At 43.0% G+C, this 21,933-nt stretch overlaps 1 protein-coding gene across 5 annotated transcripts in view; it reads left to right on the top strand.

Annotated features, from left to right (window-relative positions):
- The window catches only part of LOC105669532 (dentin sialophosphoprotein-like), a 58,092-nt gene that overhangs the window by 4,453 nt on the left and 31,706 nt on the right, over nucleotides 1-21,933 (top strand). Inside the window, exons 1-3 of one of the 5 annotated variants that reach the window (XM_012362532.2) lie at nucleotides 1,763-1,786; nucleotides 17,063-17,116; nucleotides 20,318-20,537. In XM_012362532.2, coding sequence (XP_012217955.1) covers nucleotides 1,778-1,786; nucleotides 17,063-17,116; nucleotides 20,318-20,537 — 283 coding nt within the window. In that variant the 5' untranslated portion in view covers nucleotides 1,763-1,777. Of the gene's footprint in view, nucleotides 1-1,762; nucleotides 1,787-17,062; nucleotides 17,117-18,825; nucleotides 20,538-21,933 lie in introns of those variants that run through there. The other 4 variants (XM_012362534.2, XM_067356524.1, XM_067356529.1 and 1 more) reach the window with 4 other exon arrangements.

Consider the following 21,933-nt stretch of genomic DNA (forward strand, 5'->3'; position numbering starts at 1 on the left):
TGAATTCCGGGGCAGGTCGAGCGGCGATAAACAGTCGGGAATGTCGTTAATGACGGTCGCCGTTTTACGCGTCGTTGTGCTCGTAAAAAAGGTGCGCGTCGTCCTTGTTCGCCAGTTTCCATCTACGGATGGAAAAAGGAGAATCAAGATCAGGTGTGCGTTTTTCGTGTGCACTGTATCGCCCGCCGATCATAATTAGTCTCATTTTTGCGCGATCGCGACTGTTGGAATTTGTTTCTGCTTACTTTCATGGCAATAATACAGCTTGAGCGGTTGACGGTTTTAAGTCCGCGTAATCGCTTATTCGATAACGATCGCGAGGGATGCAATTAAGGAGATTTGCGTCTTCCTTGCGCCACTTTTTACGTGGATTTAATAATCACATCTGCAAACATAACTCGTTATTATGCGTGTCGTATTTACAATGTAAATTACGAAAAAGCACTAAGAAATAGCATGAAAGTCGAAATATTTAATTAGACGAGATAGAATTACAGCTGTGACAAACAAAAGTCAATCTTTTCAGTTAAAAATATGATTTTTACTCGTAAAAAGTGTTGATCGTAATTCTATTTATTTTTTATTTGCTAGAAATTTTATACCTTCTAGATAAAATATTATATATATTTAATTTGAGAGCGCTGATATTTTATACGTGCAACGATTATTTTCCTACGGTGCGATGTTGTTCGCAACAATGCGCTAATTTGCGCAATCGACGCCTTTCTCGGCGATCTCGGGCTCTCATCGGGCGCAGGTTCCACTTGCTCAAACGGCATTTATTCAACGAACTCGCGCGCACTCTCGCTGGTAAGCCCGGCGCCGATATATCGGTCACGTAAAATTCATCGACATCGTTAGCGCGAGTAAAATAGAGCAGCACGCGGCTTAAAAGAGTTATCGCGAATCGTGATTGAATCGATTCGAGGGCCTGCCGCGTGCACATACACAAAGACTCCTCGTCTCGGAGCCGTCGGCGTACACACGCTTTTCTCCGATCGAAACTGGTTCGCGGATAAGGTCTTTAACCTTACACACCGCCGGGCTCGTTGCTAGAGGTGGCTCTAGGAGAAGGAGGGAGAGAGGAGAGGGAGAGGCAATAGTACGGCCGCGATGACGGTGTGGTAGAGTGGCGGCGGCGACGGTAATGATCGCGCACTGTTTCATTGGCGTACACGCACGTGCTCTCGCCGTGTTTGCCGTCTCGTCGGGGTTTACGGTCGACCGTAAAACAATTTAACCATCGCCGCGGCGAGAGAGTCGCCGCCGCGCGATCCGGGATAATCCTCGTTCGCGCCGCGGGACACGTAGAAATGAGGATCCGCGGTGTAAATGCAGCGGCGGAAAGAAGGACCCGCGGTGCTCGAGGAGTCGTGAATAGAAAATTATATCAGAGCATTGTACAGAGCGTTCTCGACAGTGTTACATAATGCTGAATACGCGGCAAGATAAAGATCTATGACAGAAACGGGTCGGGGAGACGGGAACTTACGATTGTGACATTTGAATGGTGCTTGATCCACTTTCGTACAATGCCGAACAACTTAGATCGGGTTGAGGATCGTTCCGCCGCGGAACGAAGTGCCATGGCAACCGAGGGATTCACCGCGCGCCAAAAATTTCACCGTGTCAACACCATCGAAACGCCAGGGACAACGTCTCGTGTCTCGAGGTTGCAAAGTGTTTGACTTGAAACCAGTTCGCGAGCGTGAAACTTTTATCGAACATCCTGTGTAACGTCGAAACTTCATAAAACGGCGGTTACGGCGGAAGATCAATGTTACGCGTAAGTATCAGATTTTGTCGATTAATTTGTAAAAATATATTTTATTTATCCGATTTCTAATTTTTAACATACCTTGATTTCTATTTTATTACAAGACTCAGGCTTATCTCTGGCTTGTAAAATAATGTTAATTTTTTTTTCACGATACGCCGTGGCGTATTATATTCGGTATAGTGCACTCAGAAATGTTTCTTTAGCACATTAGTTAACGCTAAAGAAGACTTTCTCGTCGTTGCTGCTCTTGTCGGAAGGTACGATAATATCAGGGAAATGGTTTTGCGTAAGTCTCTCGAATGCAGCCGCAGGAGGTTTTCCTTCTTATTTATCTCACGGACTTAATTGGTTTTTTATTCTATTCTCGCCGCATTTTTCAATCGCACGCACCATGCGTTCTCGTGCAATTAACTCTATACAACATAGCGCAAAGTAATTCCCCGCTATTCGTATTCCAGGACATTATTCTCATTTTAAACATATATGTTTCCGCATTGCTAATCTATTCATTTTAGTTGATAAAAAAGATCTTACATGCTAATTATAAAAATATAGCAATTAAAATATGATAATTCTAATGAGAATTTCCCTGCATTAAATTGCAGTATAAAATTTTTTGACGCCACCTTTATCGCGATATTCCGCCTTTGACGGTGCCGAAAATAGGTCAGACGTTCCGGAATTAACATTCACGAGCGCACGTGTACGTGACGCAAAAGTCGAAATTGAAATAACACACGCGATTGGCACGGTGTATTTTGATCAAAGCCGGTGCGGCAAACACACGATGAACCTTCGCTATCACCACGCGAGCGAGTCGAGCGCGATGGGAGAAAGTTCTACGGCGACGTCCAAGCGCCGGAAACGCAACGTCGGGGACTCCGGCGCGAGCCGGATTTCGAGAGATCGCTCTTCGTTTTCACTGACGGAAGACCACGCAAGCGCGCGATATTCTCTCGTTTCGTGTCACGCTGAGACTCGTGGCCACGCGAATTACGGTGAAATCGCATTTGCGTGTAGGCGTCTCGAAACCACGCACATTAATCCCACGGAGTACGTCTCGTGGAGCGTAAAATCCAAGATTTAAAAACTACCGCTGTAAATTCTCCGTTGCATTTTTATTCAGAAGAACTTCACTTCTAATTGTAATTAGTTAAAAATATACGAGAAGATTTCTCAATTAAATTGAATCAGGAAAAACTTGATTTTGTAAGCGGGAAAAAGATTTCAGAGATTTCACTTGCAGAATTTTTCCATCTTTTCTATTTCTACATTTTTCGTTTCATCGATGAACGTAAAACTCTAAACGCGAATGAAATGATTTATTGTTCGACATGTAAATATCGACATACAAATGGTAACTTCGATATTCAAATTGTTACAAAGATGAATTGTGAGAAATTCCATTTCTTCACTCCGCAAATTGGCCATATTTATCTGGGATATTTCTCAAGCGATCCACAGGTCGTGACAAGCGCATCGATCACTCCGAAATAATGCACACGTGATATCTCCCTTTTTTTCCTTCGACGCTCATAACGCAGCGATGTATCATTGTAGCGCAACGGGAAGTAGGCAAATGTGAGCGGATTAAGATCGCTGCCGCGCGCACGGACGACGTGACTTACGTGATTTATTGCGTTATGCTTGCTTCGATTTATCAGTCGTGACGTTGTAATGGGCTCTAATGGAATTAGGGTAAAAATTGGATAACACTTATTTGTAGCGATTATGCGCTATCACTATGATAGCTGGTATCTGCCAATAAAATATACTCAACATGCTGCAACGGCCCCTCGCCGCGCCGTTTTATTTTACTTCGTCAGATGTTCAGATGGAATTTAATTTGCATTTTTGATCGCTATCGCTTAATCAACATAGCCATCGTGCGGCAAAGCAATCTATTAACCTACGTATTTCAATCAATAGGATTAAACTCGCTAGGAGTGTATTTTTAATGCTCATTATTAATTAAAATTTTTCCGCGTTACCCCTCGCGGGTGATTTATAATTTATTTATACGCGGAAAGAGCGCGTATGCGCGCGCGGAATTCAGATCGGGTTCGAAGGGATCGATCGAATGTGCATCGAATGCGAGGCCGAATGCAAACACGAGTGCAAGAGGTTAATATGTCTGGCGTAACACGCGATATTGCGTTTGGTCATGTCTACATTTTTAGCGGGATTTCTGGAGCAGCGCGATGGAGATTCGAATCGGTGCATCGGGATCGAGTATTTCATTAGCGGATTTCATTAAGCTAATTAGAACCCCTCGTTACGCGCGTTCGTTCGTAATTACAGTTGCGGAAACGCGGAATCCGTGGAAGCTGGAAAAGTTGCGCATTCTGTGGTCTGGATGCTCCACTTTTCGGGGCCCCGATGTGCTTTGGTGGAAAAAAAAAATTACTCCGACGAACTCGTTTTTTTCCAACGATCGAGATAAAGAGATCTTTTAATTTTCGTTATTATCCGTTTTTGGAATTTATTGAATCTCGCGGAAAAATGCAATGCTTAAAATCGCGATGCTGCAATTGTAAATAATATCAGGCTTTACTGTTAAACAATGTCGGAAAAATATCGATTACATTTAGTGTAATAAAAAATTCAAGAATCTAATTTCGAAACATTTAATATCCTTTCTTTATTCATAAATTCAATTAATAGATTTCTCGGCATTCGCGAATTAACTTTTTTCAATACCTCTCATTTGTAGTTAATTTCACATTTATAGCTGCTTAATTTGTAGTAGCTTCAATTTACATTCAGTCTCGCGCTTAACGCGCGTCTCCGGTGTAAATCTTAAGAAAACGAGTCTCGCGGCGTAAATTATTGGCATGACGGCGCGGCTGACAACTCGGTTATCGCTGCTCGTTGTTATTTCGCGCACGGGCCGAAAACGCGCGCGTCGTCATCGGTTTATTGTCAATTTGCATCGGCATTCACGACGCAGGTGTAGAAGCGCGACACGTCGGCAGGTGCGAGACAGACAAGTGGTCTAACCCAAATTCTCTGCCGGCAATTATGGTCGGGTTTTCACCGTGACTCGCGGTTTCCCTCTCGCAGGCAAATAGGCTGAAGAAGATAAATATGATAGATAAAGGGAGATGCAATCGGATTATCCTCTCTCCGCGCAGGTATGTTTGCAATTAGCCGCGCAATTAGCGCCGGCCGGTATCGTACTTCATCGCGATCGGCCGGCGCGATGCCGGATAGAAGTGTAATCTTTTCGCGCGGAATCTCTATGGATTTCCGCGGATTTTACTTTTGCATCGCGATCGAGAGATTGCTTAACTTTAATCGGGATAATACGCTCGTTTGTCTGTGTTTAGAAAGCGATTCAGCCTATCAGCATCCCCGCCTATTTTCTCCGTAACGCAATGGCGCTTTCGAGCGATCTCGATGTCTCTGCATCGCGATAAGACGAGAATTAATGTGCGAAAATAAATATCCATGTGGCAAACTTTCTGAATATGCATATTCTCGATCGATCTTATTTTTTTTTTTTTTAATATAATTTATAGGATTTTTAAAATCTGCGACATTTTTTACGTACACGCTACTCGGCGCATCTCGCTTGCGGTCGAACTGAAATCTGCTTTTTTTCATTCATCATCGATTTATTGTTCGACATTTGGCAGACTTGATTCACGACACGTCGAAACGTTCAATTTTTAAAATATTATTTTCAAACGGCATGTGTTTGTTTCGTAGCGCGCATTGCGCCGAATAATTCTATCGTAATGTTTTACATAATATAATTCCAGCTTTAGACAAAATGTTTCGCAACAGTAGAAATGATAATGTCAGAATTTTCGCGATAATCGCCTGACGCGTCATAATGACGCGCTATAAATAACCGCCGGCCGAACCGGGAATTGAGGTCACGCGGCGGCGGGCCCGTGATCGCCCATCATACATCCCGAAAAAGCTGATGATCCCGGTCGGAATTACAATCCGCGATGTTTGGTTGCGACCGCATTTCGTTGGCGGTGTGCGATGCACACGTACGTGAGTAGGATTGCGGCGAGATCGCGGACGCGAATGCGATGTGCACTGGCCCGCTCCGCCACGCTCTGCTTGCCTCCGCAAACGCGACTCATTACGATGCGCCTCTCCTCCTCCATCTTCTTCTCGCACGTCCCTCCATCCTGGATGCGCTTTTAAACGCCTCTTTTGTCGATATCTTTCGCAGTATCCGGAGCGCAGTGCTCGACGTTATCGGGGCAGCGTTTACGGTATTCTCGTCGTAATTACGGTATTTTATTCGCGTGCGCCGTCGTGTTTATTATAAATATACTGCGCGGCAAGAGTTAGTTAGAATGATTCCTTAATGAAATTAAGACGGCGCAGAGTTAACCGCGGCATGAAATGACTTTCAACTGTAGAAAAAAATCGCGCGACGAGTTTTATCGCGTCGCCGCGCGCGCCTTCTCTCGTGCTCGCCGCTCCTTTTTATAATATTATTTGTAAAGCTGTTGCTGCCGCTCGGCCAATGCGCGATCGCCTGCGCGCAAGAGTGACCAGCAAGATCGCCTTTTTCACGATCCGACTTTCTCGATACCTTTATTGACGGAATTAATCGATATTGAATAGAGCGCTCGTGAGATAAATGAACCAAGATAAACTATAATTTTCGATGTTTGCTTTGTAACGCGTAATTATAACGAACAGAAAATATATGTGTGTATATTTCTTTGGAAAATCGACATTTCTTTCAATGTATCATCATGACGGTGTTTTATCTCAAATCGCGTGAAAAATTGTACTTTTCCAGTGATATTTCTTCTTTCGTTAGGTCTCTCGGGACACATTTTTTTGCCGGCGCGACTTCGACGCGATTTCCCGCGAGGATCGATATCCTTCGCGATGAGGCGACGGAATAATCCTTGAGAAACAAGGGCAGCCGGCCTGAACACGGCCGAACGGCGCGCGTCTCTTTTTCTAAAACCTAGTTCTTCTCTCCGCGTTGCGGCCGAACTGCATAAATTCCGACGCGTTTCGTTCGCGATCGTTAAACTGTAAGAAGAAACGGGTTTTATCGGGTTGTAGGAGGAAGCCTGACAGCCGGGCTTTTATTACCGTAAGACTATGGCTCAGGGCCGTATTACGCAAGAGAGCCGGTCTGACGAACCTGATCGTCACGATCCCTCCGTAGATCTCTCCTTACTAAACGTTATCCGATCGGATCTCTCTTTTTGATCGCGGGGTCGAGGCTCGTTTCGACGGTTCACTCGGATCCGTCGAAAAATACTGCAACAAAACCCCCGTCGTACACGTGTAGCGATAATCAAATTTAAGTGTCGCGACTACGGCTTTTAGATATCTTAATAAAATGAGACAACTTTTTATTCTGTTGCGATCCGATTTAATTTCCACGAACAAGCCAGTAGTCAAGTATTTCAATATTTTATCAAAATAAATATTACACAAGTTAAAATAAACATAGCAATTATTTATAAAATTTTGGAAGACATATTTTGCCAACTACAATCATTGTTTCAACTTTAGAAAACCGTGCGTGGGAGTGTCGTAAAATACTATGTCGGAACAGCAAAGGGCAATTGTGTCTAAAGATTTTCTTTTCCCGAATAAAGAGAGTTCGAATAAGATGAGTTTTCCATAAAATAGTTGTCGCGGTGATCCTTGAAATATTTGGCGCAAAAGTGACGCGTGAAAGTGGGGCGTATTATCGCGCCGAAGGGAAACGAGATATAAAGGGGAAAGAAGCCGAGGAAAAGTCTCGAGTGCGCGTATCAGCCGGCTGGCTTGCTTCCCGGACATTGCCGGTGCATATAGCAGCGCAGCGCTGCTGCACGCCCACATTCCGACGAGTCTGTAGCGAATCTTTTTCGTCTTCCTTTCTCGTGTCTGCGCGGCGTGTCTGCGGCGTGTTGTCCCGACGTAGTCCCGCATGTTCTTCCACAGGACATGTCCGCCCGCATCCTTTTTTGCGGATCGAGACGCGCAACATGCGAGAGGGATTAAAAATCCAGGCGATTAATTTACGGATGTGTCCCGATCTGCATAATGTCTCCCGAATATTTCAGCTCCAAATTGACGTTTGGATTGACAGTCAATTTAGCAATAGATCGATGAGGCTTCACGGGGCGATTTATAGAAATGGTACGGTGGATCAATTATTTTTTTTTTTTTCAGTTTTATTTTTGTTCGATTCAACTTTTGATATTATTTTGCTTTACCGAATTCGATTTCAGGTACATTTGCATAATTTATTTCACTTTATTCCTTTGCACACAAAGTTTTTGTGTTAATGTCTCTTTTAGCCGTAATGAAACTTGATGGCACGATGAAACAAACACGTAGGATCGCTTCGAGCGTAGAAATGGGGTAAATAATGAACGTAACGGGTCAATTATTCGACTTGACGTCGAGATACCATAATTCCGATCGTGACTCGTTAATCTGGGAGTAATCTCGAAGGCCGGTTCACCGGGCGTAATACCGAAGTGTCATGCGTCTCGAAAGGCAGGCGTGTCGTGTCTCGGAAAGGAGGTCGGCGTATTATCGATCGGTCGAGCGACGATCATTATCAAAGTTCGGATCCGGTCGGTCTGCAAATATATCGCGCCCGCGTAAACTTGGCGGTCAACATGGCAGGCTAAGTAGCCGGCTGGCGGTTTACGGTATTCACAATGGACAAGCGTTGTAAATTAATTGGCAGAGGCGGCTTCGCCATCGCCGTGAAGAGCCGAGTCCGTGCGCTATCGATTGGCGTGCAACAGCGAAGGACGTCGACCTCAAAACTTCTACCGACAGAGACTACAGTCCAGAGAAACGATCGATAGTCGTTCCGAACGTCTACCTTTCGAGCGTTGGCGTTCGTTTCCACTTCCGACGCGGTAATCGTGTCGCCTGTAGCTCGCGCGTTCCAACTTGAAGAGAGTTGAACTTCTCTATTCTGTATAAGAGTGTCAAAGGGCTGTCTTTCACACAGATCGAATACGTTTCAATCGGATTTTAATCAAAGTTGTGGTTTGAGTTGAGGGCCACAATTTATAGAATTGAAGCTTATCGAATGCAAACTCAACAGAAATTATAAAATACGATAAGTTCATTTCCAATAAATTTCAACTTATCAAGTAGCAATGAACGACTAGCGAATTAATATATTTCGTAGTAAACCGTATCCTTGTTACGACATTATTATTTATATCGCAGTGCGATGCATCATGGTGTTTATGGATTAAAATCATCTTATCTCTCCGCTATTTCAAAACGAGACGCGCGGAACTTTCGGGATAAATCTTGTTGCAGCTCGCACGGGAGCCGTGGCGCAGTTGTTGCGTGCAGCTGCAGATGCAACTTCGTAATGTCCTTTTGCGCGGGCCGAAGATAGCCACCCTCTCCCTCTCCTCCCACGAGTTTCAGTAGATTAATGACTTCCTTATGGCTTTTACATTCGCATTCACGCGTGTGCCTGCACTCCGCCAATGACTGTCGATATTCGATATGCGTTTCGCTGCGTGTTTGAAACATATTGCGTTATTCGTGACGGAAATTATTCTAATAATAATAAAATAGAGTTAAATAGAATCCATCTAGAATCTAAATCCGACGATTCATTTCCGATTATTTCAATTCACGCTGTTGATTTGAATTTTTATTCATTTCTCATTTCTGTGCCTGGGGCGTTTATCTAAGTAGAATTGTTTGTCGATTAGTAATACGATGAATATTCATAAATGCTTACGGACAGATTATCGGAGAGGAATGTCATTAACGCCGCGAATTAGCAGCACGATTAATTGTTGAACTTTTCCAAGGCGTTAGCCATTGTCGAATCTTCAGTGTTCGTTAAACTTTCGGATCGCTCGTCGCGTCGTTGTCTTCAAGTGAATCTTATTTATCTCTCACGAGCATAAGTGATAAATCGCAATCGTGCGGTCGAGATGCGATTTGCCGTATCTCGCGCGATGATATTATTCAATAAGCATCTCCCGTTACGTTCCTAAGCCGACATGCCCATCCCCGGTGTGCCAATTACATCCTTATTCGGATGTACAACGGTTGAGAGCCGCGTTTTCGCCGGGGCCCCGTGGGTTACCGTTTTACACGGCGATCCGTAATGATCGCGCGCGGCGCGATCATTATTCTCTCTCTCTCTCTCTCTCTCTCGCTCGCTCGCTCGCTCGCTCGCGTCGCGGGGAAGGCGAAGGAGACGGAGACGGTGGAGGACGATAGCGAAACTCGCGCGCATTATCCAATCGTCGGGAGTGCTCTCGCGGACGGCGTTTACGGCGGCGACTCCAAGTCGTGACCGATCCTCCGGTGGGAATCCGCCCTGAGATCAACTCTCATACGCCTCGAGAGAGGCTGTTTCCACGTCTCTTTCTCTCGGCCGCCGTAGGCCTTTTCCTATTCCTTACCCTTCTTTTCTTTCCTCTCCGTCGCACCACGGCGCTCTCTCTCTCTCTCTCTCTCTCTCTCTCTCTCACTCTTTCTCTCTCGCAATCCCTGCAGTTTACTAATGGCACATATCGGCTCACGGTGCACACGGCCAAGCGCGAAAGGGACGATCCCCTGCAATCGGATCGCCTGTATGCAACATCGCTCTCGTGCTTTTGCGTGCGCCGCAAAACCGGCTCGCTTATGATCGCCGAACACTCGATCGCGCCGCTTGTATTTCGGCGAGCGGGAGCACTAATTCCGAACGTGTAAAAAATATGAGGGAAAAAGAGAGAAAGCTGAGGATTTTTACGAGCGACACACAAATGAAAGTTTTTATCTATCCATTTGACGTCAATTCAAGTGTCGGTGCGATGCCCCGCATAAAATTTCCATGTTATATAAATGAAATATTTCTGTAGGAGTATTAATCTAAATAAGAGAGAGAGAGAGACTCCTTGTACACATTTACAATTTTGATATTTAACATAACGGATATATCTTGTTACGTCGACATTAATATTATAATCAGTGTTTAAAGATTCAATCACGATTTTATTAAAGTATTTTTTTATCATTTGCATTTTTTTAGAAAGAATTAACATGGAATATACATATTTTTTCTTTTCTATACGAACGCTGGTTATTCCATCGCGGTCTTTTAGAACCTTTATGCAATACGAGTGAGCTAAATGAGTGGGATTTTTTCGTTTGACGCTAGCGTGCAGACCCGAGCGCCAATTCACCGGGGAATTTCGAAACGGATTCCTTTCTCCCATTTCGATCCTTCGGCGCTATTCCTTTCTTAGTGCTCGGATGGTATTCGAACGTGTCCTTTCAATACTCGTCTTAAAAATAACTCGTGCGGGTGAAAGGAGACAATAGTGAATTGCCAACGCTCGTTCAACAATCGAATCATTCAATCATCGCACACTTGGCTGCGAATAGAAATAGAAATTTCGAATAGAATATATAATTTTGACAATGTGAATATTTTAGCGATACAATTTATATACATAATTGTACAGCTGTATTTTTACTGAAATTTTCATTATTTAATTTCTAAAATGAATATCACGTCCTGCTGCCGTTTATCGGATTTGCTAATTATATAAATTTAATTGCCGATATAAAGAGATAATATTTGAACTTCCGTGTGCTCGAGATTACTTAGGAAAGTAGAGCATTAATTATTACACACATTGGGTTGGTCGCATGCGACAAAAGTTCGTGTGTGACATGCGATCTTCCGTGCCGTCGGAACATTTCCGCGGGCAATCACATCGGACGTCAATTATACTAGGCATCACTTTGACGTGTGCCAAATGATCTCGCGTCCATGACGCAATAGTGTGCTTCGTGCGGAATCGGCAATTAATGAGCTTCCTGACGCAAAGCGACGCAACGCATTTTTGTTTGCTCGTGCTCTCTCTTCTGTCACCCTGAAGATGGATGAAGGACGGATGTTTATAATGTACGAAGGTGCATACATTTAAGTGCCTCTGTACATAATCTTGCTTCTCTAATAACGTAATAAAAGGATGAAATTAATGGAAGGACAACATTTGGATAGTTGGGTCGACGCGACGTTATCAACATTTATTGGACCTAATTTTCCGCGCTTGATACGGGGGATGTTAATAACTAGAAGCAACTTTTAATATATAGTTTAATCGTTAAAACTCCATCGCTTACCCTTCAAAGTTCCAAGTGAACAAGTTCGGAAGTCTCATTAATTGCCACTAGTGATATTAGAGGGGGCTTTCGACGCCACGGGCAATCCCGAGCGTTCCGCCGGCGGAATTGGCGGCTCGTCCGAAGCAATTAACGTGCCAATTAGTCGTGCAGTAGGTGGCCGCTTGTGGCGATTAATCTGAATTCGAGCGTTTCGTCGCCGATGACGGAAGTTACGTCGATTTCGTCGAATTTCTGCGAAGTCCTCTTGCGCTTCCTCTTCGTTCAATTTCGCTACAAACGGAGAAGTACGGCGCGATTGCAGAAACACTTTTGCCGCATTTTTATTGCGATCAATTGCAAAATCACTGTACATAATTCTTGCAAGTTCTATAACGAATAATTAACACGGTAATATTTCATCGAGCAAGCTTTGTATTCTGTGACAGGCGAAATAGGCGTTATGCATTTTATTCCCCGCTAACGCGTTCGCAGCGCTAATACTTCGAACTCTGATGACGGTGACTATCCGAGAACGTTTCCGATAAATTAAAGTGCACTTCTAATCTTCGCTATCTCGGCGATTGCATCCTCGGATGCATTAAAATCGTAATAAGTGCGCGCGAGCGGCGAGATCGATTCAATTTTACATCCATCGCATCGTCGTCGCGGCGGTATCTCCGTGATAATGAAAGAGGAAGCGCGGCTGATGAAGCCGCGATATTAATTTCTATATTACTTCCGCGCCGCGAGCGAGGAAAGAAATCCCGGTGTGGAAGGCGCAGAGGAGAGCGAAGCGGATAATGCACGCCGACTTTCCTCGCGCTTCCTACTCTCATGAATTATGCGAGAGTTTTATTTCGAGGTGCCGCGAGACACGACCTCGTATACGACGCGCCCGCCGCCGCCGCCGCTCATCGATTAAGCGTCCTACCGGTTTTCCGGACGGTCTTACCCACGTGACTTAACGGTTCGACCACCGAGGGCTCGGTCACAATGAGGTTCGTACGTAGCCGGAGGACCGGTTACTCGATTCTCGGTACATAATTCAGCGTCGGGTTTTTTGTGAAACGGGACGGGCACCAACACAGGTGTGATTTTATTTTAGCTTTCAGGGTCCTTGCGTGTTTATTATTAGTTCGGGTTTATTAAATAATTTTATACCGATGTGTGCATTAATTGCGAACTCGCAATATTTATATAATGATGTGTTTATTTAACATTTATTTCGTATTTTTCTGTTACTGGTAAAAATACAAGTTTATTGTTAAAACGGTACACTTATCACTAATGCGTGTAATAATTTGGAATTTATCGAGCGGACGGCATCTAACATTAAACTCGCTTACACATTTTCTCGCACCTTCGTCTTATTAACGCAATCAGATTATTTCGCAAACTTTATTTTCGGAGATAGCGCGATTAATTCTGTTACATTCTGATGAATCATATCTCGCTTACGAGATTGTACTTTTTTTTTTCATTAACCGCTGTTGTGATGACCCTGAAATGAGCGAGCGAGCGAGCCCGCCGGGGCGTGACGCAAATCTAATTTTCGTTGATTGACGCAAAGCGAGTGCAGTGGGGCGTGATAAATCGCGATGGGCCCGTTGCGATTAAAACGCAGGGGTCCGCGCGCGTACCGGCGAGCTCTGACAAATCAGTTTTCACGCGGTGAAAAAACGAGCCCGAATTATCCGACAGCCTAACAGAAGAGGACTGCCGTCCTCGCGGCAGTTACGTCGATACGCGGCACAATCGGTGTCATTTTGCGGCTCGAGGCGCGGCAGCTCGCCGGGACAAATAGAAAAACGTGGAATAACGAACGGTTGTTCCAGTTGCGCGCGGTATCGACGTAAAAGGCCGCATTTGTCTCTATTTAACGTGCCATCGACTACGCAGAAACAAACGCTTTATACTTGCTACCACCATCGCCGGCGCGTGTAACGCGAGAACGTTGAATGAGTCACTTGACGAGTCGCGACGACGATCGTAGTGGACAGAAATTCCGCGGACGCAACGCTGCGTTTCGGCGAAGCCGAAGCAGTTGTGTATCGCGTGCTCTTCTCGCGTGTACGTACGTCCGTGCGCCAATTCCCGCATCCGAACCCCAACACGCGTGTGCGAAGCGCGTCTTGCTAATTTGAACGGAGAAAGGCACGAGATTGCGCGGAGCGGACGAGGATGGACAACAAGCGCGTGAGTCACGCCGTGTGCGTTTCTCAACGCGTTGTCATCGTCAGGGACATGGATCGTTTCTTTTTTTCCGCTTGTAATCCGATATACAAGCGTTCATCTCTAATTTCAAACGTTCTAAATAAATAAATAATTTCAAGGATGTTTCGCCGCAATGGAATGAAATTCACTTCAAAATTGCGAATCATACTTGATAATTGTATTCGATGATTATTTGAAAAGAAGCGAAACATTTTTCTACCAAGAAATAATAATTGTAGGATTGAATCCAAAAATGTCAAATTTTGTAAAATTTAAAGATGAAATATATTATTAAATATTTAATTGAAAGAAACCTACTGATGCGAAATGAACATATTTTGAGTAACCTTAATTTTTTCGAAAATGCAGTAATTTAATTTTTTGACCCACAAAACGGCAATTTTACAAGAAAGGATCCGATGATTGATAGATTTTCGATCATCTTTTAAAATTACGTTTGCTCGTTTTTAGCACACGCAGCAAATCTGTTCTCTATAAATGAAGCTCTGACAATCAGTGTTTGCGTAAATCTCTAACTTCGGTTAAGACAATAATAATGAGCTTATTAATTGTAGATAAAAATTATCGTTGTGGATTCTCGGAATCTTGATGCATTCTCGCTGAATCCCCGATGAATTATTGCACTGATAAATCGCATAAAAGAACACTTAATAAAACGCACCGATTCGCCTCATTTGTTTTCACTCGATCTTAGGTCATTCCACCGTGCTTTATCTCGCCACCAGCGCGATATCGTATGAGTAGGCGTGATACACAACGACGAGAAAAGTATAAAACAAACATCATTTGCAGCGATGTTACTTGAAATGAAAAAAAGAACTCGTGGTTTACTTTGCCATTTTCTTTCTCCGATTCCTACATTTATTCATCGTCGAATGAAAAGAGCTTCCTGCGCAAAAAATAAATGAAGGTATATGAAAGCTCGATACTGGGTTTTTTTTTTTCTCTTGTGCGCCGTGATTGAAAGAAATGCGCCTACTAGTTAGGAAAATTACAGTCACGATCTTCATTAGAACGGCAAGAGAGAGAGAGAGGAGAGGCGCAGGTAGACGACAATGCAAAGAAATCCTGGAAAATCGGTCGCCCGCACTGTACCGTAATTAAAAGGGTCTTTGAGAGCATAGAAAGCGGGGAGTAGCCGGGTCACTTTTTTCCGCTACTCTTTCATCCCTCAAGAGACGAAAATATACATGACGGCGCGCAGTTTCAGAGGCGGATGCCGCTGGAAATAAGACGCGGAAAAGTTTTCGGAGGAAAAAAGCGAGAGAGAAGAGAGAGACGCGCGCTTGCGTCGCCGAAACGGGAGACACACTAATCGCGTGCACTACTTCCGGGCTTCCTCTTATAACGAAGCCTCCTTCTCGGCGCTGCTCCGCTTTTGAAAGGAAATTTCCATGCGAGACGCAGCTAACAAAGCACCGGGAGAGTAATGCCGTGTCCCGTAACGTTAATCAGCTAGCAATTTTCTTTTTATCTTTCACGTAATTGCATGGGTGAAAGAAAAAATACTATCGGGAGGATTAGGAAAGCTTTTAATTATATTCTTTGAAATCTTCTCTCAAGAAAGAAATTTTTTTGCGCGAAATAACGGTTTGTTTTGCTGGATTTGATTATTAAAAGAATATTGAAATATTCTATATCGTAAATATTAATGTTACAATATTATGAATAATTAGTGTTATATTACGTGACGTATCAATATTACATTTTATTGAAGCAATCAGCTCTTCAACGCTTATTTGATTCCCGCTTATTTTCACAAGAATACAAATATTTGTACAATACGTAGAAAAATCATTTATAATCTAATAATTATCTCATTAAAGCAAAAGTTTTTCAGGTTTGAAGATCATGACACACGTTATTTTCATTCTCAGCTCTTCGCACAGCTGTCGAGAGATTTAAAGGGAAATTATGTCGTGACATTTCTCTTCGAAGTAAAATAGACCAGTAATGGCTTTGCATTGTATTAATACAGTACAGAATACTTGGAGAGCATCGCGTTCTATCGAGTGCGTGCATGCGTGCGTACGTGCGTGCGTGCGTGCGTGCTTGCGAGTGAACGTGCATTCTGACCCGATGCGTCGTGTCGGGGCTGCCATCGCGTTCGTTCACTCTTTATAAATAGAAGCTTTAAATTCTGTCGCGACTCGGGCGTGGCAAGAGAGAGATCTACGATGATCCTAGTCACGAAATGCACGTATACATCATTCATCGCGGCCCGCTCGTTCTTTTTCCCGCGAAACGTGAGCGCGTCGCCGGTAATTCTCTTTCATCTTGTTATTTCACACAACATTCCTGGTTCTCCCGCTGAGATATCTCGTTAGTCGCTTAGTGGCGTGGTAGCGTTTTACGTGATCAACAGGTAATTAATAAAAAAAATATTTTCTTTTCCTTTTTATTTTTTTAATCTCCGAAATCCATTAAAAATGTTATTCTAGACATGTATTTTGTTTAAGAATCTTGTTTATATTTCGTGAATGATAATACTTTTATTTTAGTCCGAAGTACGTACATAATTTTATCACATTCGATAATATATTAATTGAGGAATAAAAGTTAAATAAAAAGAAAACTTGTTTCACAGTTGCTGACTTTATGATCTTTACGATATTCCGTGTTTCGCTTAAGTATCGATCAAGCGGCGAAAGCGCCTTTACGGAGACGGGCTGGCTGACTTAACATCGAATCGAGCGGCGCCGAATTGGCACATTTGAAATTTAAGCCAAGCATAAATTCCGAGGAAAGCTCTCTGTCGCGCTTATCGCTGTTGCATAAATCAGGCGGGATTCGCAGAACGAGTAGGTAGTAAAGTTCGCGCGAAGCATGATCGGTACACAAGTAGGATATTATTCATTGACCCGCTCTGACCCCGACACACTCGCATCGTTTCTACGCAGTTATCTTTGTTATTTCTCAGTCGTGTCCTTTCGATTCTAAACAGGCGTCATCTCTTTGTTGCAGATACTTAGCGCGCGTGTGTCCGAACCGCGACTGACATGCCGTTTCTTTCATAAGGTAAGATATGGATCATTTTTCATTATTATCAGCTGACGTAACTCTCTTAATCCTGTGCTGAGAAAAACGGGAGAAAAATGAGAAAATGTCTCTTTATTAATTTTCATTCGATTTTTCTTTTCTGTCTATAACTGTCAAGATTTATTAACCCGCTAATTATTTTTGATACTTTTCAATTTTATTAAAATATTTGTTTTGTGAATTTGAAACATCATTCTCTCTCTGCTGACTGTATAACTTTTTATTTCTCGTCTTACAGTTTCCTTTATAATGTGCAATTTGGCTCTGCTATGATTAAACAAATATCTTTATGGAATTATACGTTAAATTCTAATTATTTGATAGCTTATCGAGCGATCGTCGAGTGAGACTTAGAGCCGAGCAATCCGCAGAAATTTTTTGGAATACGGAAACAAAGATACGCGGCGGGTAAAAAGTTTGCCGTTTGTAAAGGAGCTCGCGTTGTCCGCCGAAATGCAAGCGAAATGCTTTGTCGTGCGCCAAAAGCCACGTTATATCGCATTCCGTGATGAGGCGGAGGGGGAGAGGATTGATGGCTCGTCGTCGCGGATGGTCGCTCGACTATAATTGTTCCGGGAAACCGGAAGCACGTAATTACGCCACGTATCGAATGGAAAATTGTGCGCCGCTGTTCGACAGCGTCTGTACACATTCCGGGATGCATGCCGCCCGTACTTTTGCAGCAATTCCAGCCGTATGCAAATTCCATTTAAAGACCGAAAAAAAAGTTTTTGCGTTTATTGAAGCGATTATAGCGGTAATGCTTGACACGCGAGGGGATATGGATTATTTCTCAAAATAGCTGCGCTTTAAAGCACAGTAAAAGCCAAATACGTTATTTCCTTCACTTACGAGTAAATGAAATATATTTTCATAAATTCTTTGCGCGCGCGCGTTAAAAACCAATGAAAATTAATTTATCAAGAAATATATTTCATGACAAACCGAATAAAACGAAGTCAACATTAGATAAGAAGCTTAACGAGGTGTTGGTAATAGCGTAGCAAGTCTGCGTGCTTACTTGTTGCAAAGCTGGCTTACGACTTTTCAATGAAATGCACAAAATCAGCTTAGACCTGCGAAACGTATGAATTTTTTGACCGAATTCTCGATTATTTTTATTAAAGCCAGAAAAATACGTCGACTGCATTTTTGCGTGTGAATTTGTACGCGCGGCGCATCACATGTGCAAGCGTAGGTATTAATTCTGAGTAAGCGCGTCATCTTAGCACAGTAGCCGTGCCAAGGTTACGACGGCTTCTATTGATAAAACTATTTCATAACGCGATCAATTTCACGAGACTGCCGTCCTCTCGGAGATTGCCGTTCTCCAAAATTAAACTCGGTAACTCGAGATCTGATAATTTCTACAACACACATGATTAAATGCAAAGTAATTTTTATTATACATTACGTCGATTACATTTGCACAAAATTGATTCAATGAAATCATTAATTAGTAAAATTAGCGATTTACATGTGTAATTATTAAGCAGTCAATAATTATTATCGATTGTAATTGTTATCGATTATCGCTTAATTCATTATTTTAGTCATTAAATAATTTCATCTTTAATTTTGACAATGTGACAAATTAGTGAAATATTAATAAACATATTAATGTTTCCTTATAAATTTTATTTACCGATTAATTACAATAATTGTTCTTCGATGGCACTTTTAGATTTATCAGTTTCCTAAATTTCTCAGAAATCAAGATAGCAATAAAATCCGGGAATCTTCTTGCTAAAACAACTGTTTATGCACAATTTCGTTGATATCGCATTATAACGCCGTCATTGCCGCGGAACGACGGCAATGACGGCGACACTTTAATAAGAACCGGCAGCGCTAATTCCACTCTCGGCGGGCCTCCCCGTGCACTTTCCGGCAGTGATGCGGAGCGGAGCTCCGTCGTCATCGCCGTCGTCGTCGTCGTCAGCTGTGCGAAGGTCAGGGTCGCGCGCGCCGCCAGCCGAGAGGGTGCAATCGATGCACCGCCGCCGCCGCTCCGCTCAGCCCCTCGCCGGATGCAGTTACCATGGCGACCATCTCTCCTGACCCCCATTGCGTGGAAGAGCGAGCGGCCCCGACACACGGAGAGAGACCGGGGATCGAGTATCAATCCCTCGTTTGTGTGTTGGCCGCGAGAGCGAGAGAGAGCGAGAGAGAGAGAGAGAGACGGCGGCGGCGGTGCGTTTCAATGCATTCCTCATCTCTTCTCGTTCTTCTTCTCGTCTGCGATTCATTAAAGGCGACATTCCGCACGAGGAATTTCTTCCGCGTGCCTCTTCCGCGTCCGGGCGCGATCTTCTTTGGGAAAAAGATTGCGATGCGCGAACTTAATTTCCGTGCTGTGTGAGAAGAATACGCGTACATAATTGTGTCCCTGAAATGAAGTTCCTTGTGAGTTAATTAAACGTCGTTGCGTGTTGCGCTGTGATAAACGCCGCTGTTAATCCGTGGGCGAACAGTGGACGAGATAAGTAAAATAACACAGAGAGATAGAAACGTTTATTGCAATTGGAATGACATTTCGAACCGCTGTGCTGACGTCATAAATAAAATGGAATAAATAAAATGGATAATGAATGGTAAAGCTCTGAAACGTCGAATTAACTCAATATTAATGAATCACGATCTAATTTCAAGAACAATTAAAATTGAAATGAATAAAATCCCGGGGAACAATGTGGCAATTATTTAATTGCTTCGCGTTTAAAAAAAAAAATTCCTCTCCTCTTTGCTCGACGCTCATTAAAATCGATTTACAATCTACTTTAACGTTCGACCATATCGTGGAAATGAATTATGGACGAGGAGCATCATTCGCATTAAATTAAATCGCGTAAGGTCGGCCCCTGGAGACGAAAGTAAGGTCAGCTGATAGAAATCAATATCCTCCGAAATTGTGCCGACGTAGTGCCAACACCACCGCGTCTTCGTACCTGAAACAATTCCACTCGCACAAAGTCAAGCGAACCGAACAAATAGAAATTTTTTTCGTCGTATTGGGAAATTGAATTTGTCGAAGAGTTGGAAAGAGGAGATCTAGCGGAAAGAGAGAGAAAGATGGACGGCTGGAAGAGCTGGAAAGGGTCGGAGAATTCGTTTCTCTCAGCATGGTATCAACGAGTGAGAGAGTCCTACATCGCAGCGTGGTTCTTCGGGGTGTTTCAGAGCAGCGGGACAATGTCGACGAGCACCGCTCCCGGAGGCGGCGGTGGAGGCGTCGGCGGTGCCCTCAGCCTGATGGGCTGCGTGAGGGAGGCCTCGCCGCCCCCGCAGAACCATCATCAGCATCATCATCATCATCATCATCAGCAGCAGCAGCAGCATCGCGCCTTCGGCCTCGGCGAGTTTCCGGCGGCCCAGCACAGCGTCGATCCTCTGCCCAAAGGTGAGCACTTGAACACTTTTACATATATAATACGAGCAATGTTTGGCAGATTGACAGCAAATTGGATCGAAATCGATTAAACGTCTTGTCAGTCTGTCAACGTTGCTAGCATTTTGGTTTACTGGCTTGTCAGCCTACTTTGACTTCTCGCATCTTTAGGTTCTTCTGCGAAAAGTTAGGGCGATTATTAGAGTGTAATAGATATTATATATTTAAAAATTTTGTGATACCATCAAACTTTTCTTATCAGAATTTTTAATTCTTTATATGTGTTCTTGAAATTGATGAAAGTTTCTCATTTTTGTGCTTAAATATCTAGAAACAAAGAGAGACGAAAATGTTCTGACAACCGATTTGATCTTAATATTATTAAAGTTTATTTTGTTAATATGAATATTTGTTAATATGAATATTTGTATCAGAAATGTGAATAATGAATATAAGGGATAATCACGGGACGTCGACCATACGTTGCATTATTCACATTCTCCTGGGAATCGTCGCATCTTATCGAATTCTAAGAAATAGTAGAAATGCGACGCTCGCGGCGACAGTCTAGACACGCCGTCGGAAAAACTGCGTTTCCTCCTTCTCGGCTCGTTCAAGATCGAGACACGCGACGTTCTCCAAGCGTACATTACATCAAGTTTGAGTAAACGAGGCATATGATGAAACACTGATTTGTCGAACGCCGCGCGGAACGTAATCGATTCCTTATAAAAATCCGCGATGCATCGCAAATATTCAAAAATATAAAATAATTTTTCTCTAATTAAACATATTTTATATATTTGTATTGTACTTTGATATAATTTATCTTTTTTGAGTTTTTATAATCTAATTTATAATTGCATTTGATAAATTAAATCAGATTTTATATATTCATTATAAACTTAAAAAATAATTCAAACAGAATCGAGATGTTATTTTCTTTTATATTCTTCATGTATTATTTAGTAAAGTTTAGAATTGTTTTATCTCTGAAACAAGAAACGAATCATTAATTTTAACGCCACGATTTTCCACGTACTTGCTCAAGTTAGCATCACGTTACAGTATCGTCTGCAATTCGTAATACTATACGAATGCGAGGACTTCTTCGCACGTCGAGAATGGTAAATCGAGGACGTTAGTAAGAAGCGCGGACGTTTAATTAAGAGCGGACGGAGATTAAGATGATGGCAATTATGATTGTGACAGACAGCGGGCTATGATTTTCCTCTTATTTTTTTTTTATACAATACGCTTGCGACTATTGTTCGAAAGAAACGTAACCGCGTTGTGTGTCATTACGGATGAGTTTCCGGGTCGGAACAACGACCTCTCTGTCATTCGATTAATTCCCGCTAAATTGCGAAGCTCGACAACCGGAGAAATTTACTCGCGAATTAATTTC

This window comes from Linepithema humile, chromosome 1 (genome assembly GCF_040581485.1).
Source record: "Linepithema humile isolate Giens D197 chromosome 1, Lhum_UNIL_v1.0, whole genome shotgun sequence".
Taxonomy (NCBI): Eukaryota; Metazoa; Arthropoda; class Insecta; order Hymenoptera; family Formicidae; genus Linepithema; species Linepithema humile.